Raw genomic sequence first — 21,119 nt, forward strand, 5'->3', positions numbered from 1 at the left:
ATACATATCGTATTCATTTTTCATATCTGTGTCCATCTTGTCCGTGGGTTTCTAGTAGATAAACTATATGGTTCAAGAGGAAATAGCCTAATCAATGAAAAAAGCATCTAAATCAACAATGGCATTATTTTCAATGAACTCCGCAACTCTTTCAACTGTTGACTTTTTCCACAACTGCCAACAGTTTGACACAAAAACATTGACAACAAATACATACTGACATAGTCAAATAAGTGTTTAAAAATTATAAAGGATATTTCATGCTGAAACCATCATATTAAACACCAATGGTATTCACTTAGTTCATGGTTTATATTTAGGATAATGTTTCACAGCTTTGTCATTCTATTTTTTGTTTTAAAATCATTTTATTGATTTCATTATTTTTACGTGGCAAGTCCACACAGAGGGCCGGAGATAATTACAGACACCTGTGATAATCTGAAGTACCCAAAAGGGTTTTGTGATAGATTACATGCAATTCTTGAAAGATACCAAAATTCTGGTAGTTTACTGGTAAACTTAGAAAGTTTCCAGTAATATACCCTCCCTTTGCAAACCAAATTGTGGGTACTGATTTGATGTCAGATACTACAATCACCACCAAGGTGTTCTAAAACATGGCCATGGCACGGAGGAAATCATATTCCTGGGACTTATGTCTATGCTTTATCACAACAACTTGTGGTTAGACTGCATCATGTGAGAACAACCCAGAGCAGTCACAACTGAAGTTGGATATAATGAAGTCATGTTAATAAGTATTTTTTTATTTGTTGTTCTATGATTATTGTGCATAGTATGTGGCTATTTCAAAAGTTGTACTAAATGTTGTTTAAACAATGCTCCCTAACGTGTAAATGATTCATCCCACCTCTGTCTGGCTCATTTCCCTAGGTCACCCTGTAAGCACAGATGGTTCTTATTCTGGTACACTTGATTTAAGCTGCAGGGACAAAGTGTTTTGCAGCGGATCATGAACTTTGTGTTGACAATGCTACTCCTTCTCATCACTCTCTCCCTTTCTATCACTCTCTCTTTCTATATATGACACTGGTTTACAAGCCACTCGTCAACATGCTTTAAAGGTCCAATGCAGCCATTTTTATCTGAATATCAAATCATTTCTGGGTAACAATTATGTACCTTACTGTGATTGTTTTCAATTAAAATGGTAGAAAAGAAACAACAATAGCTTCTTAGCCAAGAGCAATTTCTCAAGCAAGAATTTTGCTAGGACGGTCTGTGAGTGGTCTGAGTGAGAGGTTTGGAACTCTTTCTTATTGTTCTATGTACTAATTTACTGCCTGGCCATGTCAAAACTCCATCCCACCAAAACAGTCTGACATTTAAGATAGTCTTTTGAAACCGCCCTTACACTAAAAGGGCCTCATTTTCACAATTTTGCAGTATTATTCCAACGTCATCCTATTGAAATATATATAAAACACAGGAAAATCAAATTTGACTGCACTGGGCCATTAATGATGTTTTGGTGGCCTATGACCCTGGCTGTGTATCAGTCAACTGTCAGAATGCGGGACCTGACTTAGTAGACATTTCTGAAAATTACAGCATGTTCCTCTACCCCTCTCTTAGGGTGTCAAGTCCTCTGTGCTACTACATCTTCAGGCAGGCCATTTTGACCTGTTACATTACGGCTTATGGTTGTGTGAGGCTGAAATATAGATATGGGGTATTAAGTTGGATGGAGCCACATTTGCCACATCAAACCAATTACAATATCTGTTTTGCAAAACAACACCTGATAACAGCTCAGAGATTGTGCCAAATGGAATCAACCTTGGACATTTAACCTGGCCCTGTACACATTGTCAGATCGTTCATATTCACAACATAAAAGATTTACCATCAGACAACTTCATTTCTGAGCGTAAAAACCTCAAAGATAAGTTTATTACTTGGGGCTAGACAGTAATTTTCACAAATAAATAGAAACACAACATAACATCATCAACAGTTAGTTACATTACACATCATAGACTTGCTCTAAAGATATACATTATAAACTGAGTGTACAAAACATTAAGAACACCTTCCTAATATTGAGTCGCACCCCATTTGCCCTCAGAACAGCCTCAATTCGTCGGGGCATGGACTCTACAAGGTGTCGAACGCGCTCCACAGGGATGCTGGCCCATGTTGACTCCAATGCTTCCTAGAGTTGTGCCAAGTTGGCTAGATGTCCTTTGGGTGATAGAAAGAGCAGGTGTTCTTAATGTTTTGTACATTCCGTGTAGCTCTACAGTCAGAATAGTCAGAGGACATGCATTATTATGAATTAATGTGACAGACTATGACATTGACTTATGATTAGTTACTTTGTAAGACAAGAAAGTGATAGATTCAATTCTATAGGCAGATTAGTGTAGTAAAACATAAACAGAAGAAATATGTTGGTAAGTTTTCAGTCTAATGAGCAGATGTGATCATTTTGAGCCAACGGGTTGATTAGTTCTGATACAAGTATATCAGTCTTAGAAAGGGAGGCTTTAACAGTCACAGGCTACTTCTATGATAAATGTATCAAACATCTATTATTAGCTTCCTGAAAGTTGTTGAAGGCATGATGGTGTGAAGATACTGAATTTCCCAACCAATCTGGGTTTGACTTAAATGTAATGCTCTGTTTGCTTAAATGATAACGCTAATGAATGTGCCTTTTCCATTTCAGATTTATGTTGATAATGCTTTGTTTAACCGAAGATCCTGCACAACGTTTCTGACCAAAGGATTCTCTTTACATTGGCAGTCTACCAGGCAGGCAGAAATAATGCCAAAAAGCTACTTACCGTAATAGTTAGAGAGATAAACAAACACACAACCAGACACAGTCATGGTTCCACTGCTACCATAGAAACAGGAGCTCGCATTTCTTATTACTACCAAACAAGTGAAAGATTCTGCTGTGCCCATCAACAGGCAGCAAATACACATCCTGGACCTCACAAGACAATCTATATCTCATGACACAAGTAACATTCTTTAACCAGCAAAGCCTTAGTTTTGAATATTTATAACAGTGTAATACAAATCAAGCTAAGAAAATACACATTTTGACCTCACAAAAATACACTATATATACACAAAAGTATGTGGACACCCCTTCAAATGAATCGCCACACAAGCTCACAGAACGGGACCGCCGAGTGCTGAAGTGTGTCTCTCCTCAGTTGCAACACTCACTACCGAGGTCCAAACTGCCTTTGGAAGCAACGTCAGCACAAGAACTGTTTGTCGGGAGTTTCATGAAATGGGTTGCCATGGCCGAGAAGCCGAAAACAAGCCTATGATCACAATCCGCAATGCCAAGCGTCAGCTGGAGTGGTGTAAAGCTCGCTGCCATTGGACTCTGAAGCACACTGGGGTGATGAATCACGTTTCACCATCTGGCAGTCCGACAGACAAATCTGGGTTTGGCTGATGCCAGGAGAACACTACCTGCTCGAATGCATAGCGGCAACTATAAAGTTTGTTGGAGGATAAATAATAATTAGTTTGAGTGAAGGGAAATCTTAACGCTACAGCATACAATGACATTCAATACGATTCTGTGCTTCCAACTTTGTGGCAACAGTTTGGGGAAGGCCCTTTCCTGTTCCAGCATGACAATGCCCCAGTGCACAAAGCAAGGTCCATACAGAAATGATTTGTCGAGATCGGTGTGGAAGAACTTAAATGGCCTGCACAGAGCTCTGACCTCAACCCCATCAAACACCTTTGGGATGAATTGGAACGCCGACTACAGGCCTAATCGTCCAACATCAGTGCCTGACCTCACTAATGCTCTTGTGGCTGAATGGAAGCAAGTCCCCACAGCAATGTTCCAACATCTAGTGGAAATCCTTCCCAGAGGAGTGGAGGCTGTTATAGCAGCAAAGGCAGGACCAACTCCATATTAATGCCCATGATTTTGGAATGAGATGTTCAATGAGCAGGAGTCCACATACTTTTGGTCATGTAGTCTATATCAAATTCTATTTTTGAAGGAATGTAATTCTAAAGTACATTTGGAAAGGAATCACCTACTCTCGTCTTACTGTGAATCTCATAGCTGCAGACTGAGTCACTCTAAGCCAAAGCCCTCTGCGTTTGAGATGGCGATGGTTAACTTCTGCTTCAGTTCCTTCCTGCTTTTATAAGGTGGGAGGCAGATCTGGTTGAAGCAGGTGTGAGATATGGGTAACCTGAAACAGACAAGGATAACCTGTCTAAACAATTACTGTAAGGGCCCTTCTGTTGCCATTGCACTAAACCTGGCTGCATTATAACAGATTACAATGACACCACTAAATATCTCTCTACTTATACTCTACAATACAATATGATGCTCAACATATAGCATTTGCAGTCAACCAGTTAATTAAGTCAACATATAATAGCTGGTCTATTTAGATATTGTTCTATATGGTTGGATATATGTGAGAGTAAGAGGCAATGAGTGATGAGATGACTGTACAGTACCAGTCAGTGGACACGTCGATCTTGGCGATCTTGAAGTTGAGGTTAGCCAACCCTCCCACGGGGACACGGTCACTTCCTGTGGCGAAGTGGAGCAGCTTCTTCTGCAACTCCAAGGGGAAAGCCAGCACCACGTCCCAAAAACAGCTAAACACACACACAAGAAAAAACATAGCCAACGTGACTTTTCTGTAAGGAAAGGGGGGTGGGGTGTGCAGCTGGAGTAAACAGGCCTGGAAGGGAGCGGAGCAACTTAAGGGGGTACTGGCTGGCTGCAAGTATCCAGAGAGTGGAGGAGGTATGAAGAGTTCAGCTCTAGGTTCCTCCAACAGAGTGAAAGGCCCTATAGTACTGCATGGGTGTGTCATAATGGCTTGTTGCTGTAGGCTTTGTGATATTGGATATTTGTACTCCACAGTAGGATCAGGGGTTGCTGGCGAGGTGAAAGATGAAAAAGGTATGCATAGTTGAATAGATTGGGTGCACTGGGTGTTTGTGTGCATGACCCTTACCGTACTGTGAGGTCAGCTTTGGTGTAGCCCTCGTACTGAGCTGCTCTCTGTAGGGCGCTCATGTCCAGCTCTGGACTCCCACACACCAGCATCTCCACCTCCTCTGGCCTCAGCAGCTGCACAACCAAAACATCATCACTAAGGAGTGTCCTATAGTATAAACCACAGGAGGCTGGTGAGGGGAGGACAACTCATAATAATGTCTACAATGGAGTGAATGGAATGGAATCAAACAAATGGAAACCATATGTTTGATGTATTTGATACCATTCCACTAATTCTGCTCCAGCCATTACCACGAGCCCGTCCTCCCTAATTTAGGTGCCACCAACCTCCTGTGATCTAGACATAACACAGTCTCATATTATGCCTACTGTAATTCAGTAACATCACATATTGGACTATGCATCCAGGGCTTAGTTTGAGACATAGCTTTAGATGAGGGATTTATATCACACAGCTGAGCACAGAGCTCTGACTAGGTCCCTGACATGAGGGATTTGCTGACAATGCCAACAATACATACGATGAGATCTTTTTAAGTCCAGTGCTTTATCTTGTCTATCAATATTGTGTTTGAGTCCATGCACATACATTGCTTCACAGTGATTACCATATATTCTACATGACCATACATCTTGGTGGTAATGTAAAGTTTGGCAAGAGCCTAAACACAAATATTTGATCTTAACTAGTTTAGGATTGGCTCAGACATACAGTAACTTGGCAGGGTGTAGACCATACCCACAGTGTCTGTGTGTGTGTGTGTACACTTGTGGACAGACCAACATTGAACATAGTCAACCAGCCACAGATCCTGGAGTTGCACCAATATTAACAATAATCTTACTTATTAACTCAGTGTGTTACAATACAGATGAAGGATCTTACTTTAATTTGAAATATAAAACTTGTACTGTATTTGAGGTTTAAAAAAAGCTTCTGAAGTTTGTAATTTCCCTTACGAAACATGTGTGAACCCCTACAAATATGAATGACAATCCACATAATTATTCACATTTCCTCTTGCTGAGCATTATTTTCCTGCTGTAGCAAACTGGCTCAAATTAAAGATCCTACATCTGTAAATCCAAACTATTCTGTAGGTCATCAACTTCTTCAATGTCAGCAGGTTTTCAACCAATACTGAATGCCTATTCTAGGACGCTTTAGTGTCTCTGACAAACAGATATGTACCACCAACATTAGTATTTTGTTTGTTTAATTACAAGGCAGGTAACATACACTAAATTACCTCTCTGTCAGGAGGAAATAAATTGACAAATCTATTGAGAGTTCACAATCTGAACATATAATTGATTCCATTGTATTTTAGCTAAAGTATTTCAGGAATGTACAGTATGAGTAAGCATACACAGTATCAGTCGAAAGTTTAGACACACCTACTCATTCCAAGGGTTTTCTTTATTTTTACTATTTTCTACATTGTAGAACGATAGTGAAGACATCACAACTATGAAATAACACATATGGAATTCTACAATGTAGAAAATAGTAAAAATAAAGAAAAACCCTGGAATGAGTAAGTGTGTCAACTTTTGACTGGTACTGTTGTAGAATTACAGTAATTTCGGATGGAATTCCATCTATTGCAGAATGTGGCTCTCTGGGCACAGGAGGCTGGTGAGGGGAGAACGGCTCATAAAAATGGCTGGAATGCAATCTAACACATGCAAACCATGTGTTTGATACCATGCCATTAATTCCGTTCCAGCCATTACTATTAGCACGTCCTCCCCAATTAAGATGCCACCAGTCGCCTGTGCTCTCCAGATAGCGCTTTCAGAAGTGTTTGATTTGCACAGCAACACATCCTGGATAGAGGAAGTCGACACTTGATTTAGATCTAATATGTTTCTGTTCTAGTATGTTTCAGTGTGGACTGTATCCAGCTTCACACAGTGAGCTGAGCAGAAGTAGACAAGACTATTGGCCCACGCTCCACAGTGCCTGTCAATCATCCTCACCCTGCTGTGTCCAGACATCTATAGCCCGAAGACACAGAGTTGTACCAAGGCTCATGATCATGATCCACTAGGTGAAAGTAGATTTAATTTCATCCTATGTGTGCACAAACTTTTTTTAAAATGTTTATGGCCCTAATCATAGAAATACATATAGAATCCCTATTAATTGAATAGGATCTCTATGGTCCTAATCATATAAATACATATAGAGATCCTATTTAATTAATAGGGATTCTATGGGCCTAATCATAGAAATACATATAGAATCCCTATTAATTGAATAGGATTTTATGGGCCTAATCATAGAAATACATATAGAATCCCTATTAATTTAATAAGATCTCCATGGGCTTAATAGTAAAGATTTGTCATTTAACTTTTAAAACGTATTAACCCACCTTCTAATGTGGCATAAACACAACCAGTTTTGATGTTTTCATCTGATTGTTAAACATTATTTAGAAAGGCTCATGTAGGCTACCTGGGCATGTTACTCCGGGACGGCGGAAAGACAGTCAGTGCAGGAAAAAATTGCTTTTAAGCCTCATTTAGATATTTTTCTGCTTCTAATTTCCAACATTTGGTAAGATTTTTGTTAGTCAACTTGTATATAATTATGTACATGCAGCTTCTCTCCGGTCATTACTTGATGCAGCTTCTCTCCGGTCATTACTTGATGCAGCTTCTCTTCGGTCATTACTTGATGCCGCTTCTCTCCTGTCATTACTTGATGCCGCTTCTCTCCTGTCATTACTTGATGCCGCTTCTCTCCGGTCATTACTTGATGCAGCTTCTCTCCTGTCATTACTTGATGCAGCTTCTCTCCTGTCATTACTTGATGCAGCTTCTCTCCGGTCATTACTTGATGCCGCTTCTCTCCTGTCATTACTTGATGCAGCTTCTCTCCTGTCATTACTTGATGCAGCTTCTCTCCTGTCATTACTTGATGCAGCTTCTCTCCGGTCATTACTTGATGCAGCTTCTCTCCTGTCATTACTTGATGCAGCTTCTCTTCGGTCATTACTTGATGCTCGTCTAGAATATTAAATAAAGCCTTGCTCGCCAGAATGATGTCATAAATCCAATGCATCATTAACAATCTAGTTGACATTGGTAAAGTTCTCTCATTTTTGCTTCTCTCACGGAGCGAGGACGTTTAGGGACCAGGGATATTTCCAAATGACATTTAAGGAAGGAAATTAAAAGCTGTGAAAAAGATCCAACATGTTTTGGATAGTATTTCAGTTAGTCTTGATGCATATATTATGTGGTTGAAAATAAAATACTGTCAGCTTTTAATGTCCCTGAAAGAAATGGCACTGTAGTCTCCACAACAGGTCCCTAAACTCTCATTAGCATTCTCTCAAGATGCTGAAACAACAAATATATATATTTCTCCGCTTCTGTTCCCGAGAGACAATTCACATTTGGTCTATAATTTTACTGCGAGGAACACTTAATTCTTCAGGAGTTAATATTAGAATAGGCTATATGTGAGGCCTACATTCAGTGTCCATAGTTCAGTTACTATTCCAAATAATAGGCTACTCCACTCTAAAATAATTCCAGCATTCATACAGTGCCATTTCATGAATGCAAAGAGGCATCACTTACAAAACACCAAAAAGTGTTCTGAATGACATTCGGTGATTGTCATGACTCGGCCTACACAAGTCTTGTAACCTGAATTGAATGGTACACTGCTGTACGCGGGTGTCTTGGTATTGGCCACTCATCTCTGCCTTGGCAAAATGTCTCTGTTACCTTCGAGCCACACTGCATTTTGGAGTCTATTCGTACATTTTTCATGTGACTGACATGTGGTAATGATACTATGTTTGAATTATTGTGATAGGCTCATGTTTTACCGGTACTGCTTTCCCCACTATTTATTTTGCCGGTACTCCGTACTGGACCGTTCCGGCTTACTTTCACCCCTAATGATATACATCTATGGCCACTGTCAAAGGGCAACAGCCCATGAGAGACATAAGTGTCCCCCATAGATTCCAAAAGCCAAAGCAAGTGTCAATCCAAGATACATGCACACTTAGTTTTCCAGGTGCTAAAGTCACTGACTTAATTGGAATTTTACCAGTAGTCAAGAAGCAGATTCCTGACCTGACAACAGTTGTGTTGCACGTTGGTTCAAATGACATTATGGGAGTGAAGTTTGAGAGACTCAAACAACTTCTTGTTGCTCTTGGAAACAGAATCGTTATCTCATGACCAATCCCATCTCCTCGCCGTTGTGGGACTGAGAGTTTTAGTCGTATGTGGTCTTTTCATCTATGGCTAATGTGCCTTTCTAAAGACATGGGCACGTCATTTGTTGACAATTTTGATAGTTTTTTCCAAAAACAGAGGTACTTCGTCAATGATGGATTTCATCTGGGTGAAAATGGCGTCTGCCTGCTATCATCCAACATCAAAAAGGTACTTAAACAATCAAAATGATATAGGGCTAGTCCCAGTATTGCAAGTATTGTATCAGACTACCATTTACATTTACATTTACATTTAAGTCATTTAGCAGACGCTCTTATCCAGAGCGACTTACAAATTGGTGCATTCACCTTATGATATCCAGTGGAACAACCACTTTACAATAGTGCATCTAAATCTTTTAGGGGGGGGGGGTTAGAAGGATTACTTTATCCTATCCTAGGTATTCCTTAAAGAGGTGGGGTTTCAGGTGTCTCCGGAAGGTGGTGATTGACTCCGCTGTCCTGGCGTCGTGAGGGAGCATGTTCCACCATAGGGGTGCCAGAGCAGCGAACAGTTTTGACTGGGCTGAGCGGGAACTGTGCTTCCTCAGAGGTAGGGGGGCCAGCAGGCCAGAGGTGGATGAGCGCAGTGCCCTCGTTTGGGTGTAGGGACTGATCAGAGCCTGAAGGTACGGAGGTGCCGTTCCCCTCACGGCTCCGTCATAAATGTAGAGGTAATGTACTTAGTAATCTTGTCCCCATTCACTTGGTTCACATTGGCGATTATACTTGTCTAGACACATCAAGTACCCCGGTCGATATCAACAATCCACATGTTTTTAAAAACTGTAAGGGACTTGGGTTTTTACATTTGAATATATGTAGTATATTGTCAAATTTTGATTTTAATAAGATTTTAGTTTCTCAGGCTAGTCCTGATTTCTTTGTTTTATCTGAAACTTGGTTATCAAGGAATTCTAATGATGCAGATATTGCACTGGACGGGTACAATGTTTTTAGAGCTGACAGGATGAGTAGAGGGGGACGAGTGGCTATCTATGCAAAAAATTACCTCTCCATTGCACCAATTAAATCTGTCTCCATTCCAAATCAATTTGAAGTGTTAGCTCTAAGTCTTACATTAGGTAACAACTGTAAAGTTACAATTGTTGGAGTATATCGCCAACCTTCTGCTAGTAAGAATATACTTAGCCATTTAACAGAATTATTAGCCATTTTTATATCAACTGAGGTCATTTTAACTTTGATTGTAAAACACAGGACTCAGACAGTTGTAAAGACTTTTGTACTGAGGTAAATGTCACACAATTAATCACTGAGCCAACAAGGCCAAATCTTAAGGTGCCTACAATGTCCTCATTGCTTGATTATATACTAACAAATGCACCTGAGAAATATAGAGCTAGGGGAGTATTTCCACTAGGTGTCAGTGATCACTGCCCCATTGCGTGTGTTAGAGATGTCAGAATTCATAGGGCCAAAACTTGTATTATCACGAAAAGAAATGACAGAAACTTTAGTGAACAAGCTTTCTTACAGGATCTTTCCCATAGATTCATTATTACTATTTGTAATATACATGGAGCCGAGTTGGCGTTCGAAAAATGTACTAGTGTTTTTATTTCCATTGCCGATAAACACGCTCCATACACTAAGGTTAGAGTAAAGAATAGATCAAACCCATGGTTTAATTCTGACATTTCTGATGCTATTTGTAAATGAGATGTAGCAAGGGCTCAGGCTGGATAAACGTATTCTAGCTCTGACTGGCTGACTTTTAGGCAGCTGAGAAACCTGTGCATCAGACTTGTCAGAAGAACAAAATCGGATTACTATGTGACTAGTTTAAAATGACTTATGGGAATCCAGCCAAATTCTGGAAAGTAGTTAAAAAGAACAATATGCACTCTACACTCCCAAATGCGATAGGGTTGGATACTGGACTCATTACTGATAAGAACACCATTGCTAATGCCTTCAACAATCACTTCATTGCAGCAGGCAATCTTGTTGAGAAAATGCCAACCACAAATGAAGGAAGAAAAGATACATATGAAGGCATTATGCATGAGTATGCGGACGCTGATGGTCAGGGTTTCTCATGAAGCCTCTTCACAGAGGAGAAAGTTATTGATGCCTTGCTAGCCATAGACACTAAGAAAGCGATAGGGGCTGACAAACTTGACCCAGGGTTGCTGGCTAGAGCTGCACCACTTATCTCTGGTGCTCTTACTCATATTTTTAAGCTCACGTTGACCTCTGGGGTCATACCTAAGATTTGGAAAACTGCCTATGTGCTGCCTCTGCACAAAGGTGGGGATACTGGTGACCTTGATAATGATCGACCAATCTCTATGCGGTCTTGTCTTGCAAAAATGATAGTCATTGGTAAATGTACAGCTGTGCTCTTTCTTGTCTGACAACTGCATACTGAACAAATTTCAGTCCGGTTTTAGACCGGGGCACAGTACCATCACAGCCACCACACTGGTTATAAATGATATTGTAAGAGCTTTGGATAAGAAGTTGAACTGTGTTGCTTTGTTTGTTGACCTGTCGAAGGCTTTTGATACAGTTGATCATTCTCTTCTGCTGAAGAGGCTGACCTCATTGGGGTCGGCCTCAGATACATGTTTATGGTTTCAGAATTATCTCAGTGATAGATCTCAGGCTATTATTGCAGATGGGGTAAAATCAGATTTTGTCACTGTTCACAAAGGAGTCCCACAAGGTTGGATTTTAGGTCCTTTATTATTCACTATATACATAAATGATATCTGTATCTCAGTGAAAACAATGCTGCTTTAATTTCTATGCTGATGACACAGCACTATATGCCACAGCCCCATAACTCACTCAAGCATTTGACTTTCAATTGCTTCAAGATGCACTTGTAGATCTTAGGCTGGTGCATAATTCAAGTAAAACTAAGTATATGGTATTTTCACGATCCAAAAGTATACAATTCAAAAATCTGAACAATGCTAACCATGATGGCTCTCTTTTGGAACATGCTCCCACCTATAAATACCTTGGAATTTGGTTAGATGATAATCTCTCTTTTAAAACTCGTATAACTGAGCTGGTAAAGAAGCTGAAATTGAGAATTAGATTTTTTTGTAGAAATAAATCTTGTCTGTCATCACAGCACAGAAAGGAAATTGTATAGGTCACTTATGTCAGTGCTTGATTATGGTGATGTTTTATATATGCATGGATCAGCATCAGTACTGAAGAAATTGGATGCAGTGTATCATGCAGCATTGCGCTTTGTTACTAATGAAAACTTTTGCACACATCATTGTCTTTGTACACTTCGGTTGGCTGGGACTCCCTGACTTTTAGAAGGGCCAGACACTAGTTGATACTTGTCTATAAAGCGGTCTTACAGAAACTTCCTAATTATCTTAATTTAAAAAATCCAGTGGTCAAACAGTATTTATCAGACTCGGTCACAGGACATGCTAGTGTTAGAGATACCCCGGATTCACTAAGTTAGACAAAACGGCATTTGAATATCATGCTTCACACTCATGGGATGAATTTCAGAGAGAACTCCAGTTAGATGTTTTGGTGCCTGTAAGACAGTTTAAATGCACATTACAGGAACTTTTTAATCTAAACTGTGATTGGTTTTTGTAATGTGTGTATTTCTTATAGATGTTAATTTATTTTAATGTTTTTCATCTCCATCTTGTACTTTTTATGTTTTAATTTTGTTTGGTTTAAAATTCTTATTAATTGTTGTTTTTATTGTTGTATCACAGGGCACAACTGTAAAAGAGACTTGGTCTCAGCTTGTTTCCCCTGTTAAAATAAAGGTTAATAAATAAATAAATAAATATGAGGCTACCCTGCTGGCCAAGTCTGGGCCAGGGAGAACATACGCTGTTCTGTGTCTCTGGCTGATCGGTATTCAATGGTAGTCAGCTGTGTTAGATTTGTGCTGCAGTAACGAGATAAGTAAAAACATTCTTCCCGGGAGGCCCTAATCCCTATAGGCTGTCTAAATAACTAATCACCTCATCACCTCTATTCTTGACCCACTTATACGGTCCTGTTTCACAATATAGGGGGGATACAGTATCTGAGCAATGTCAGTCAGTGCAAAATATACCCCAGGAGAGGGGGTCATGGGGAACAGGAGGGGACAGGTGGGTAGAAGTTGTGTATATTTACATTGACAGTCAAGAGAGACTTCTTCATACAATTGTGTATCTGTGAGACGCATGCATGCACACCACAGGTGGCTAGTGGCACGTTAATTGAGGAGGACAGGCTCATAGTAATGGCTGGAATGGAATAAATTCCAGCCATTATTATGAGCCCTTCTCCCCTCACCAGCCTCCAGTGAGGCACACATATTAATATTAGCTTATCTCCTCCTTACTATAAAACCTGTATTAGAACTTTCATTTGGAGGTTCTGACCACAGTGATGTGAATAACTTATTGTAATAACTTATTGTAACCCTCCAAGAACCTGGGAGCCAAGCCAACCTTAACCCCACAGAAAGCCCAGAGAAGTCCTGACTCACCATCAGAGCGTCTGACGCACACACACTGTGGAAGCCACGATAGAAGGCTGCAAACTGCTTGTAAATTGACTTATTAAGCAGGAAACCAGCGTACAGCTGAACATACTCTGCAGAGGAAGAAAATAATTTCATGAATCACTCAAGCACCCACAAATTGAGACACATACTCAAACAAGTTTCAGTTTTCAAGTCTTAAGTTTCAATGTCACGTGCACAAGTACAGTGTGATGCCTTTCTTACAAGCTCCAAAACCAACAATGCAGTAATCGATATCAACGTAGCACTAAACATAAGGTAGAACTAAAACACACGAGAAATAAAATAAGAAATAAGAATATGAGAAAGTAAGAAGCTACAGTTGAAGTCAGAAGTTTACATACACCTTAGCCAAATACATTTAAACTCAGTTTTGCACAATTCCTGACATTTAATCCTAGTAAAAATTCCCGGTCTTAGGTCAGTTAAGATCACCACTTAATTTTAAGAATGTGAAATGTCAGAATAATAGTATAGTGATTTTTTTCAGGTTTTATTTCTTCCATCACATTCCCAGTGGATCAGAAGTATACATACACTCAATTAGTATTTAGTAGTATTGCCTTTAAATTGTTTAACTTGGGTCAAACATTTCAGGTAGCCTTCCACAAGCTTCCCACAATAAGTCGGGTGAATTTTGGCCCATTCCTCCTGACAGAGCTGGTGTAACTGAGTCAGGTTTGTAGGCCTCCTTGCTCGCACATGCTTTTTCAGTTCTGCCCACACATTTTCTATGGGATTGAGGTCAGGGCTTTGTGATGGCCACTCCAACACCTTGACTTTGTTGTCCTTTAGCCATTTTGCAAGAACTTTGGAAGTATGCTTGGTATGCATTTGCATGCATTTGCATTTGTATGCATTTGCAACCAAGCTTTAACTTCCTGACTAATGTCTTGAGATGTTGCTTCAATATATCCACATAATGTTCCTTCCTCATGATGCCATCTATTTTGAGAAGTGCACCAGTCCCTCCTGCAGCAAAGCACCCCCACAACATGATGCTGCCACCCCCGTGCTTCACGGTTGGGATGGTGTTCTTCGGCTTGCACCCTTTTTCCTCCAAACATAACGATGGTCCTTATGGCCAAACAGTTCTATTGTTGTTTCATCAGACCAGAGGACATTTCTCCAAAAAGTACAATCTTTGTCCCCATGTGCAGTTGCAAACCGTAGTCTGGCTTTTTTTATGGCAGTTTTGGAGCCGTGGCTTCTTCCTTGCTGAATGGCCTTTCAGGTTATGTCGATATAGGACTCGTTTTACTGTGGATATAGATACTTTTGTACCTGTTTCCTCCACCATCTTCACAAGGTCCTTTGCTGTTGTTCTGGGATTGATTTGCACTTTTCGCACCAAAGTACGTTCATCTCTAGGAGACAGAATGCGTCTCCTTCCTGAGCGGTATGACGGCTGCGTGGTCCCATGGTGTTTACACTTGCATACTATTGTTTGTACAGATGAATGTGGTACCTTCAGGCATTTGGAAATTGCTTCCAAAGATGAACCAGACTTTTTTTCTGATGTATTGGCTGATTTCTTTTGATTTTCCCATGATGTCAAGCAAAGTGGCACTGAGTTTGAAGGTAGGCCTTGAAATACATCCACAGGTACACCTCCAATTGACTCAAATTATGTCAGTTAGCCTATAAGAAGCTTCTAAAGCCATGACATCATTTTCTGGAATTTTCCAAGCTGTTTAAAGGCACAGTCAACTTAGTGTATGTGAACTTCTGACCCACTGGAATTGTGATACTGTGAATTATAAGTGAAATAATACGTCTGTAAACAATTGTTGGAAAAATTACTTGTGTCATGCACAAAGTAGATGTCCTAACCGACTTGCCAAAATTATAGTTTGTTAACAAGAAATTTGTGGAGTGGTTGAAAAATGTATTTTAATGACTCCAACCTAAGTGTATGTAAACTTCCGACTTCAACTGTATATACAGGGTCAGTTCCAATACCTTATTAACAATGTGCAGGGATACTAGAGTGATAGAGGTCGATATAGTGCATTCGGAAAGTATTCAAAACCCTTGACTTATTCCACATTTTGTTACGTTACAGCATCATTCTAAAACTGATTAACTAGTTTTTTCCCCCACATCAATCAACACACAATATCCCATGATGACAAAGCAACAAAAAAAGCTAATTTATAATATATATATTTTTTAATATCACACTTAAGTATTCAAAACATTTAAAAAATATTTTATACATTTTAGAATAAGGCTGTAATGTAACAAAAAGTGGAAACACCAAGGGGTCTGAATACTTTCCGAATGCACTGTATGTATAAGGGTAAGTTGACTAGACATCAGGTAGAGGAGAATTGTGACATAACATGGGGAACAGACAAATACACAGAAAGGGGAATTAGCTTAAAGTGAACGGCACATCTCCGATTTTCTAACAGAAATGTGGTCCCGGAGGCCCGACGTGTGATTTTATTGTGGTGTGGTCTAAATTGACGAACAGGACTAGTTGAATCAGCTGCGTTAGAGATGGGATGGAACAAAACAAAGCACATCCTGTGCACATCCTGTACCCTTCATATATTAATCTACAGTATTGGCCTACTCACCCTTTCTGTTCTGTTTGTTGACTGGAATCTTGTCACCTCCAGGTTTCAGGTTATAGGACCTGACCACCCCGAGCTCCTCTTGGAAAACCTAGATACAATGATACAGTCATTATCTTAAAATGATGAGAGTGGATTTCCTGGGAAAGGCCAAAGCTTATTAGTTTATGGTCAACATTCACTTACGGTAAACATGTGGGCTTAAAAATAGCCTACTGTAATCAGAAAGCAGATAGATAATGTATAGATCATGTATTTGCTCTGGTGTTGAACTCAGCTGGTGAATAAAGAATATAGAACATATGATACAGTGTCTTCAGAAAGCATTCATACCCCTTGACTTATTCCACACTTTGTTGTGTTAAAGCCTGAATTCAAAATGGATTATATCGATTTTTGTCCCTCACCCACCTATACAAAATACCCCATAATGACAAGGTGAAACATTTTTTTGCAATTTTTGCAAATATATTGAAAATTAAATACAGAAATCTCATTCATATACTTTAAGTATTCACAGCTCTTTGCTACGACACTCCAAATTTAGCGTAGGCGTATCCAATTTCCTTTGATCATCCTTGAGACGTCACTACAACTTGATTGGAGTCCACCTGTGGCCAATTCAATTGTTTAGACATGACTTAGAAAGAAACACCGGTCTATATAAGATCCCACAACAGACAGTGCATGTCAGAGCATAAAACTATACCATGAAGTCCAAGGAACTGTCTGAGATATAACAATTCTAAGGCATACAGTACCAGTCAAAAGTGTGGACACACCTACTCATTCAAGGGTTTTTCTTTATTTTTACTATTTTCTAGATTGTAGAATAATAGTGAAGACATCAAAACTATGAAATAACACATACCCTGAGGGAAAAAAGTATTTGATCCCCTGCTGATTTTGTACGTTTGCCCACTGACAAAGAAATGATCAGTCTATAATTTTAATGGTAGGTTTATTTGAACAGTGAGAGACAGAATAACAAAAGAATCCAGAAAAAAACCGCATTGTCAAAAATGTTATAAAATTATTAGCATTTTAATGAGGGAATTAGGTATATGACCCCTCTGCAAAACATGACTTAGTACTTGGTGGAAAAACCCTTGTTGGCAATCACAGAGGTCAGACGTTTCTTGTAGTTGGCCACCAGGTTTGCACACATCTCATTTTACATTTACATTTCACATTTTACATTTTAGTCATTTAGCAGACGCTCTTATCCAGAGCAACTTACAGTAGTGAATGCATACATTTCATTATTTTTTTAATTTTTTCTCTCGTACTCAGGAGGGATTTTGTCCCACTCCTCTTTGCAGATCTTCTCCAAGTCATTAAGGTTTCGAGGCTGATGTTTGGCAACTCGAACCTTCAGCTCCATCCACAGATTTTCTATGGGATTAAGGTCTGGAGACTGGCTAGGCCTCTCCAGGACCTTAATGTGCTTCTTCTTGAGCCACTCGTTTGTTGCCTTGGCCGTGTGTTGGGTCAATGTCATGCTGAAATACCCATCCACGACCCATTTTCAATGCCCTGGCTGAGGGAAGGAGGTTCTCACCCAAGATTTGACGGTACATGGCCCCGTCCATCGTCCCTTTGATGCGGTGAAGTTGTCCTGTCCCCTTAGCAGAAAAACACCCCCAAAGCATAATGTTTCCACCTCCATGTTTGACGGTGGAGATGGTGTTCTTGGGGTCATAGGCAGCATTCCTCCTCCAAACACGGCAAGTTGAGTTGATGCCAAAGAGCTCCATTTTGGTCTCATCTGACCACAACACTTTCACCCAGTTGTCCTCTGAATCATTCAGATGTTCATTGGTAAACTTCAGACGGGCATGTATATGTGCTTTCTTGAGCAGGGGGACATTGCAGGCGCTGCAGGATTTCAGTCCTTCACGGCATAGTGTGTTACCAATTGTTTTCTTGGTGACTATGGTCCCAGCTGCCTTGAGATCATTGACAAGATCCTCATGTGTAGTTCTGGGCTGATTCCTCACAGTTCTCATGATCATTGCAACTCCACGAGGTGAGATCTTGCATGGAGCCCCAGGCCGAGGGACATTGACAGTTATTTTGTGTTTCTTCCATTTGTGAATAATCGCACCAACTGTTGTCACCTTCTCACCAAGCTGCTTGGCGATGGTCTCGTAGCCCATTCCAGCCTTGTGTAGGTCTACAACCTTGTCCCTGACATCCTTGGAGAGCTCTTTGATCTTGGCCATGGTGGAGAGTTTGGAATCTGATTGATTGATTGCTTCTGTGGACAGGTGTCTTTTAAACAGGTAACAAGCTGAGATTAGGAGCACTCCCTTTAAGAGTGTGCTCCTAATCTCAGCTCGTTACCTGTATAAAAGACACCTGAAGCCAGAAATCTTTCTGATTGAGAAGGGGTCAAATACTTATTTCCCTCATTAAAATGCAAATCAATTTATAACATTTTTGACATGCGTTTTTTCTGTCTTTTTTATTGTTATTCTGTCTCTTACTGTTCAAATAAACCTACCATTAAAATTATAGACTGATCATTTCTTTGTCAGTGGGCAAACTTACAAAATCAGCAGGGGATCAAATACTTTTTTCCCTCACTGTATGGAATCATGTAGTAACCAAAAAAGTGTTAAATAAATATTTGAGATTCTTCAAAGTAGCCATCTTTTTCTTCAAAGTAGCCACCCTTTGCATTGATGACAGCTTTGCACACTCTTGGCATTCTCTCAACTAGCTTCATGAGGTAGTCACCTGGAATGCATTTCAATTATAAGGTGTGCCTTGTTAAAAGTTAATTTGTAGAATATCTTTCCTTCTTAATGCATTTGAGCCAATCAGTTGTGACACGTTAGGGGTGGTATACAGAAGCTAGCCCTATGTGGTAAAAGACCAAGTCCATATTACTGCAAGAACAGCTTAAATAAGCAAAGAGAAATGACAGTCCTACTTTAAGACATGAAGGTCAGTCAATGCAAAAAATGTCAAGAACTTTGAAAGGTTTCTTCAAGTGCAGTCGCAAAAACCATCAAGCGCTATGATGAAACTGGCTCCCATGAGGACTGCCACAGGAAAGGAAGACCCAGAGTTAATTATGCTGCAGAGGATAAGTTCATTAGAGTTACCAGCCTCAGAAATTGCAGCCCAAATAAATGCTTCACAGAGTTCAAGTAACAGACACATCTCAACACCAACTGTTCAGGAGGAGACTGCGTGAATCAGGCTTTCATGGTTGAATTGCTGTAAAGAAACCACTACTAAAGGACACCAATAATAATAAGAGACTTGCTTGGGCCAAGAAACAAAAGCAATGGACATTAGACCGGTGGAAATCTGTCCTTTGGACTGATGAGTCGAAATTTTAGATTTTCGGTTCCAACCGCCATGTCTTTGTGAGACGCAGAGTAGGTGAACAGATGATCTCCGCATGTGTGGTTCCCATCGTGAAGCATGGAGAAGGTGGTGTGATGGTGCTTTGCTGGTGACACTGTCTGTGATTTATTTAGAAATCAAGGCACACTTAACCAGCATGGCTACCACAGCATTCTGCAGCGATACACCATTTCATCTAGTTTGCGCTTAGTGGGACAATCATTTGTTTTTCAACAGGACAATGACCCAACACACCTCCAGGCTGTGTGAGGGCTATTTGACCAAGGAGAGTGATGGAGTGCTGCATCAGACCTGTCCTCTACAATCACCTGACCTCAACCCAATTGAGATGGTTTGGGATGAGTTGGACCGCAGAGTGAAGGAAAAGCAACCAACAAGTGCTCAGCATATGTGGAAACTTCTTCAAGACTGTTGGAAAAACCTTCCAGGTGAAGCTGTTTGAGAGAAAGTCATAGTTTTGATGTCTTCACTATTGTTCTACAATGTAGAAAATAGTACAAATAAATAACCCTTGAATGAGTAGGTGTTTCCAAACTTGACTGGTACTGTATGTAAATAAGGTATTTCTGTTTTTTAACCCTTTCACGCGTGAGTTCCAAATATCTCTAACGGTCGCCCCAGCGTGAGTTTTTTTATGCACGTGATGTTCGAACGTTCTCTCCATTCCAGAATGTGATTGTTACATAAACAACAACACTGAATGGCTCAGAGTGGGAGTGAGAGGTTACCGTGATTGACTGCCTAAACGCGCAATTTGTATCAATAAATCACTATCAGAAAATGTTTTGTGTGGTATTATTGATATATTTACTATTTTATTTACGTTTTTCAATTACCCGTGATAAATCATGCGTTCCGATTTTTGCATAAATTGTAAAGGGCGCATAGTATGTGTGTAAAATAATGTTTTGAAGGTTGTACTGATTATGATGAGCTAAGCTAATTCCAGCTTTGTGTATGGAGCCATGTTTGTTGACATACAATGCATTCTGGGTTTCACTTGATCGTCTGTCGGACCAAAGATGCTATAACAAAATGAGGTGAGTAAGGGTTCACTCATTTTTTGAGAACTTCAGGAAGTGAATGTGGGATGTGAATGATGGTAGACCACACCCCTTCAACAACTCATCTTGTCTTCTCTTATTATCTTCGGTTTCTGTGAGGTAAAAAAGCATGGCTGCGCGCTGAAACTAATCGTCGGATTACTTTCGATTTCTAGAAAGTGTTTTACTCAATTATTTTGATCAACGGTGAGCTCACCCGTGATGTGATTAATTATACATAGTAATTGCTATTAGCTAATTCATAGTGTAGTTTATGTCAGCCGATAGTTAGAAAATATGACCGCTTGTGTTGCGTCAATCTTTCCTCAG

The 21,119-nt window shown here is 40.0% G+C and overlaps 1 protein-coding gene across 2 annotated transcripts in view; it reads right to left on the reverse strand.

The window, feature by feature from the left end:
• Positions 1-1,881: 1,881 nt before the first annotated feature.
• The window catches only part of LOC106577131 (putative E3 ubiquitin-protein ligase HECTD2), a 45,161-nt gene continuing 25,923 nt past the window's right edge, over positions 1,882-21,119 (reverse strand). Inside the window, exons 17-22 of one of the 2 annotated variants that reach the window (XM_014154887.3) lie at positions 16,369-16,456; positions 13,748-13,854; positions 4,995-5,110; positions 4,486-4,629; positions 4,051-4,208; positions 1,882-2,208 (exon numbers count right to left, since the gene is read on the reverse strand). In XM_014154887.3, the coding sequence (XP_014010362.3) occupies positions 4,088-4,208; positions 4,486-4,629; positions 4,995-5,110; positions 13,748-13,854; positions 16,369-16,456 (576 nt within the window). In that variant the 3' untranslated portion in view covers positions 1,882-2,208; positions 4,051-4,087. Of the gene's footprint in view, positions 4,209-4,485; positions 4,630-4,994; positions 5,111-13,747; positions 13,855-16,368; positions 16,457-21,119 lie in introns of both variants that reach the window. The other variant, XM_045700955.2, reaches the window with a different exon arrangement.

The sequence above is a fragment of the Salmo salar genome, chromosome 18, assembly GCF_965601325.2.
Source record: "Salmo salar chromosome 18, fSalSal1, whole genome shotgun sequence".
NCBI lineage: Eukaryota > Metazoa > Chordata > Actinopteri > Salmoniformes > Salmonidae > Salmo > Salmo salar.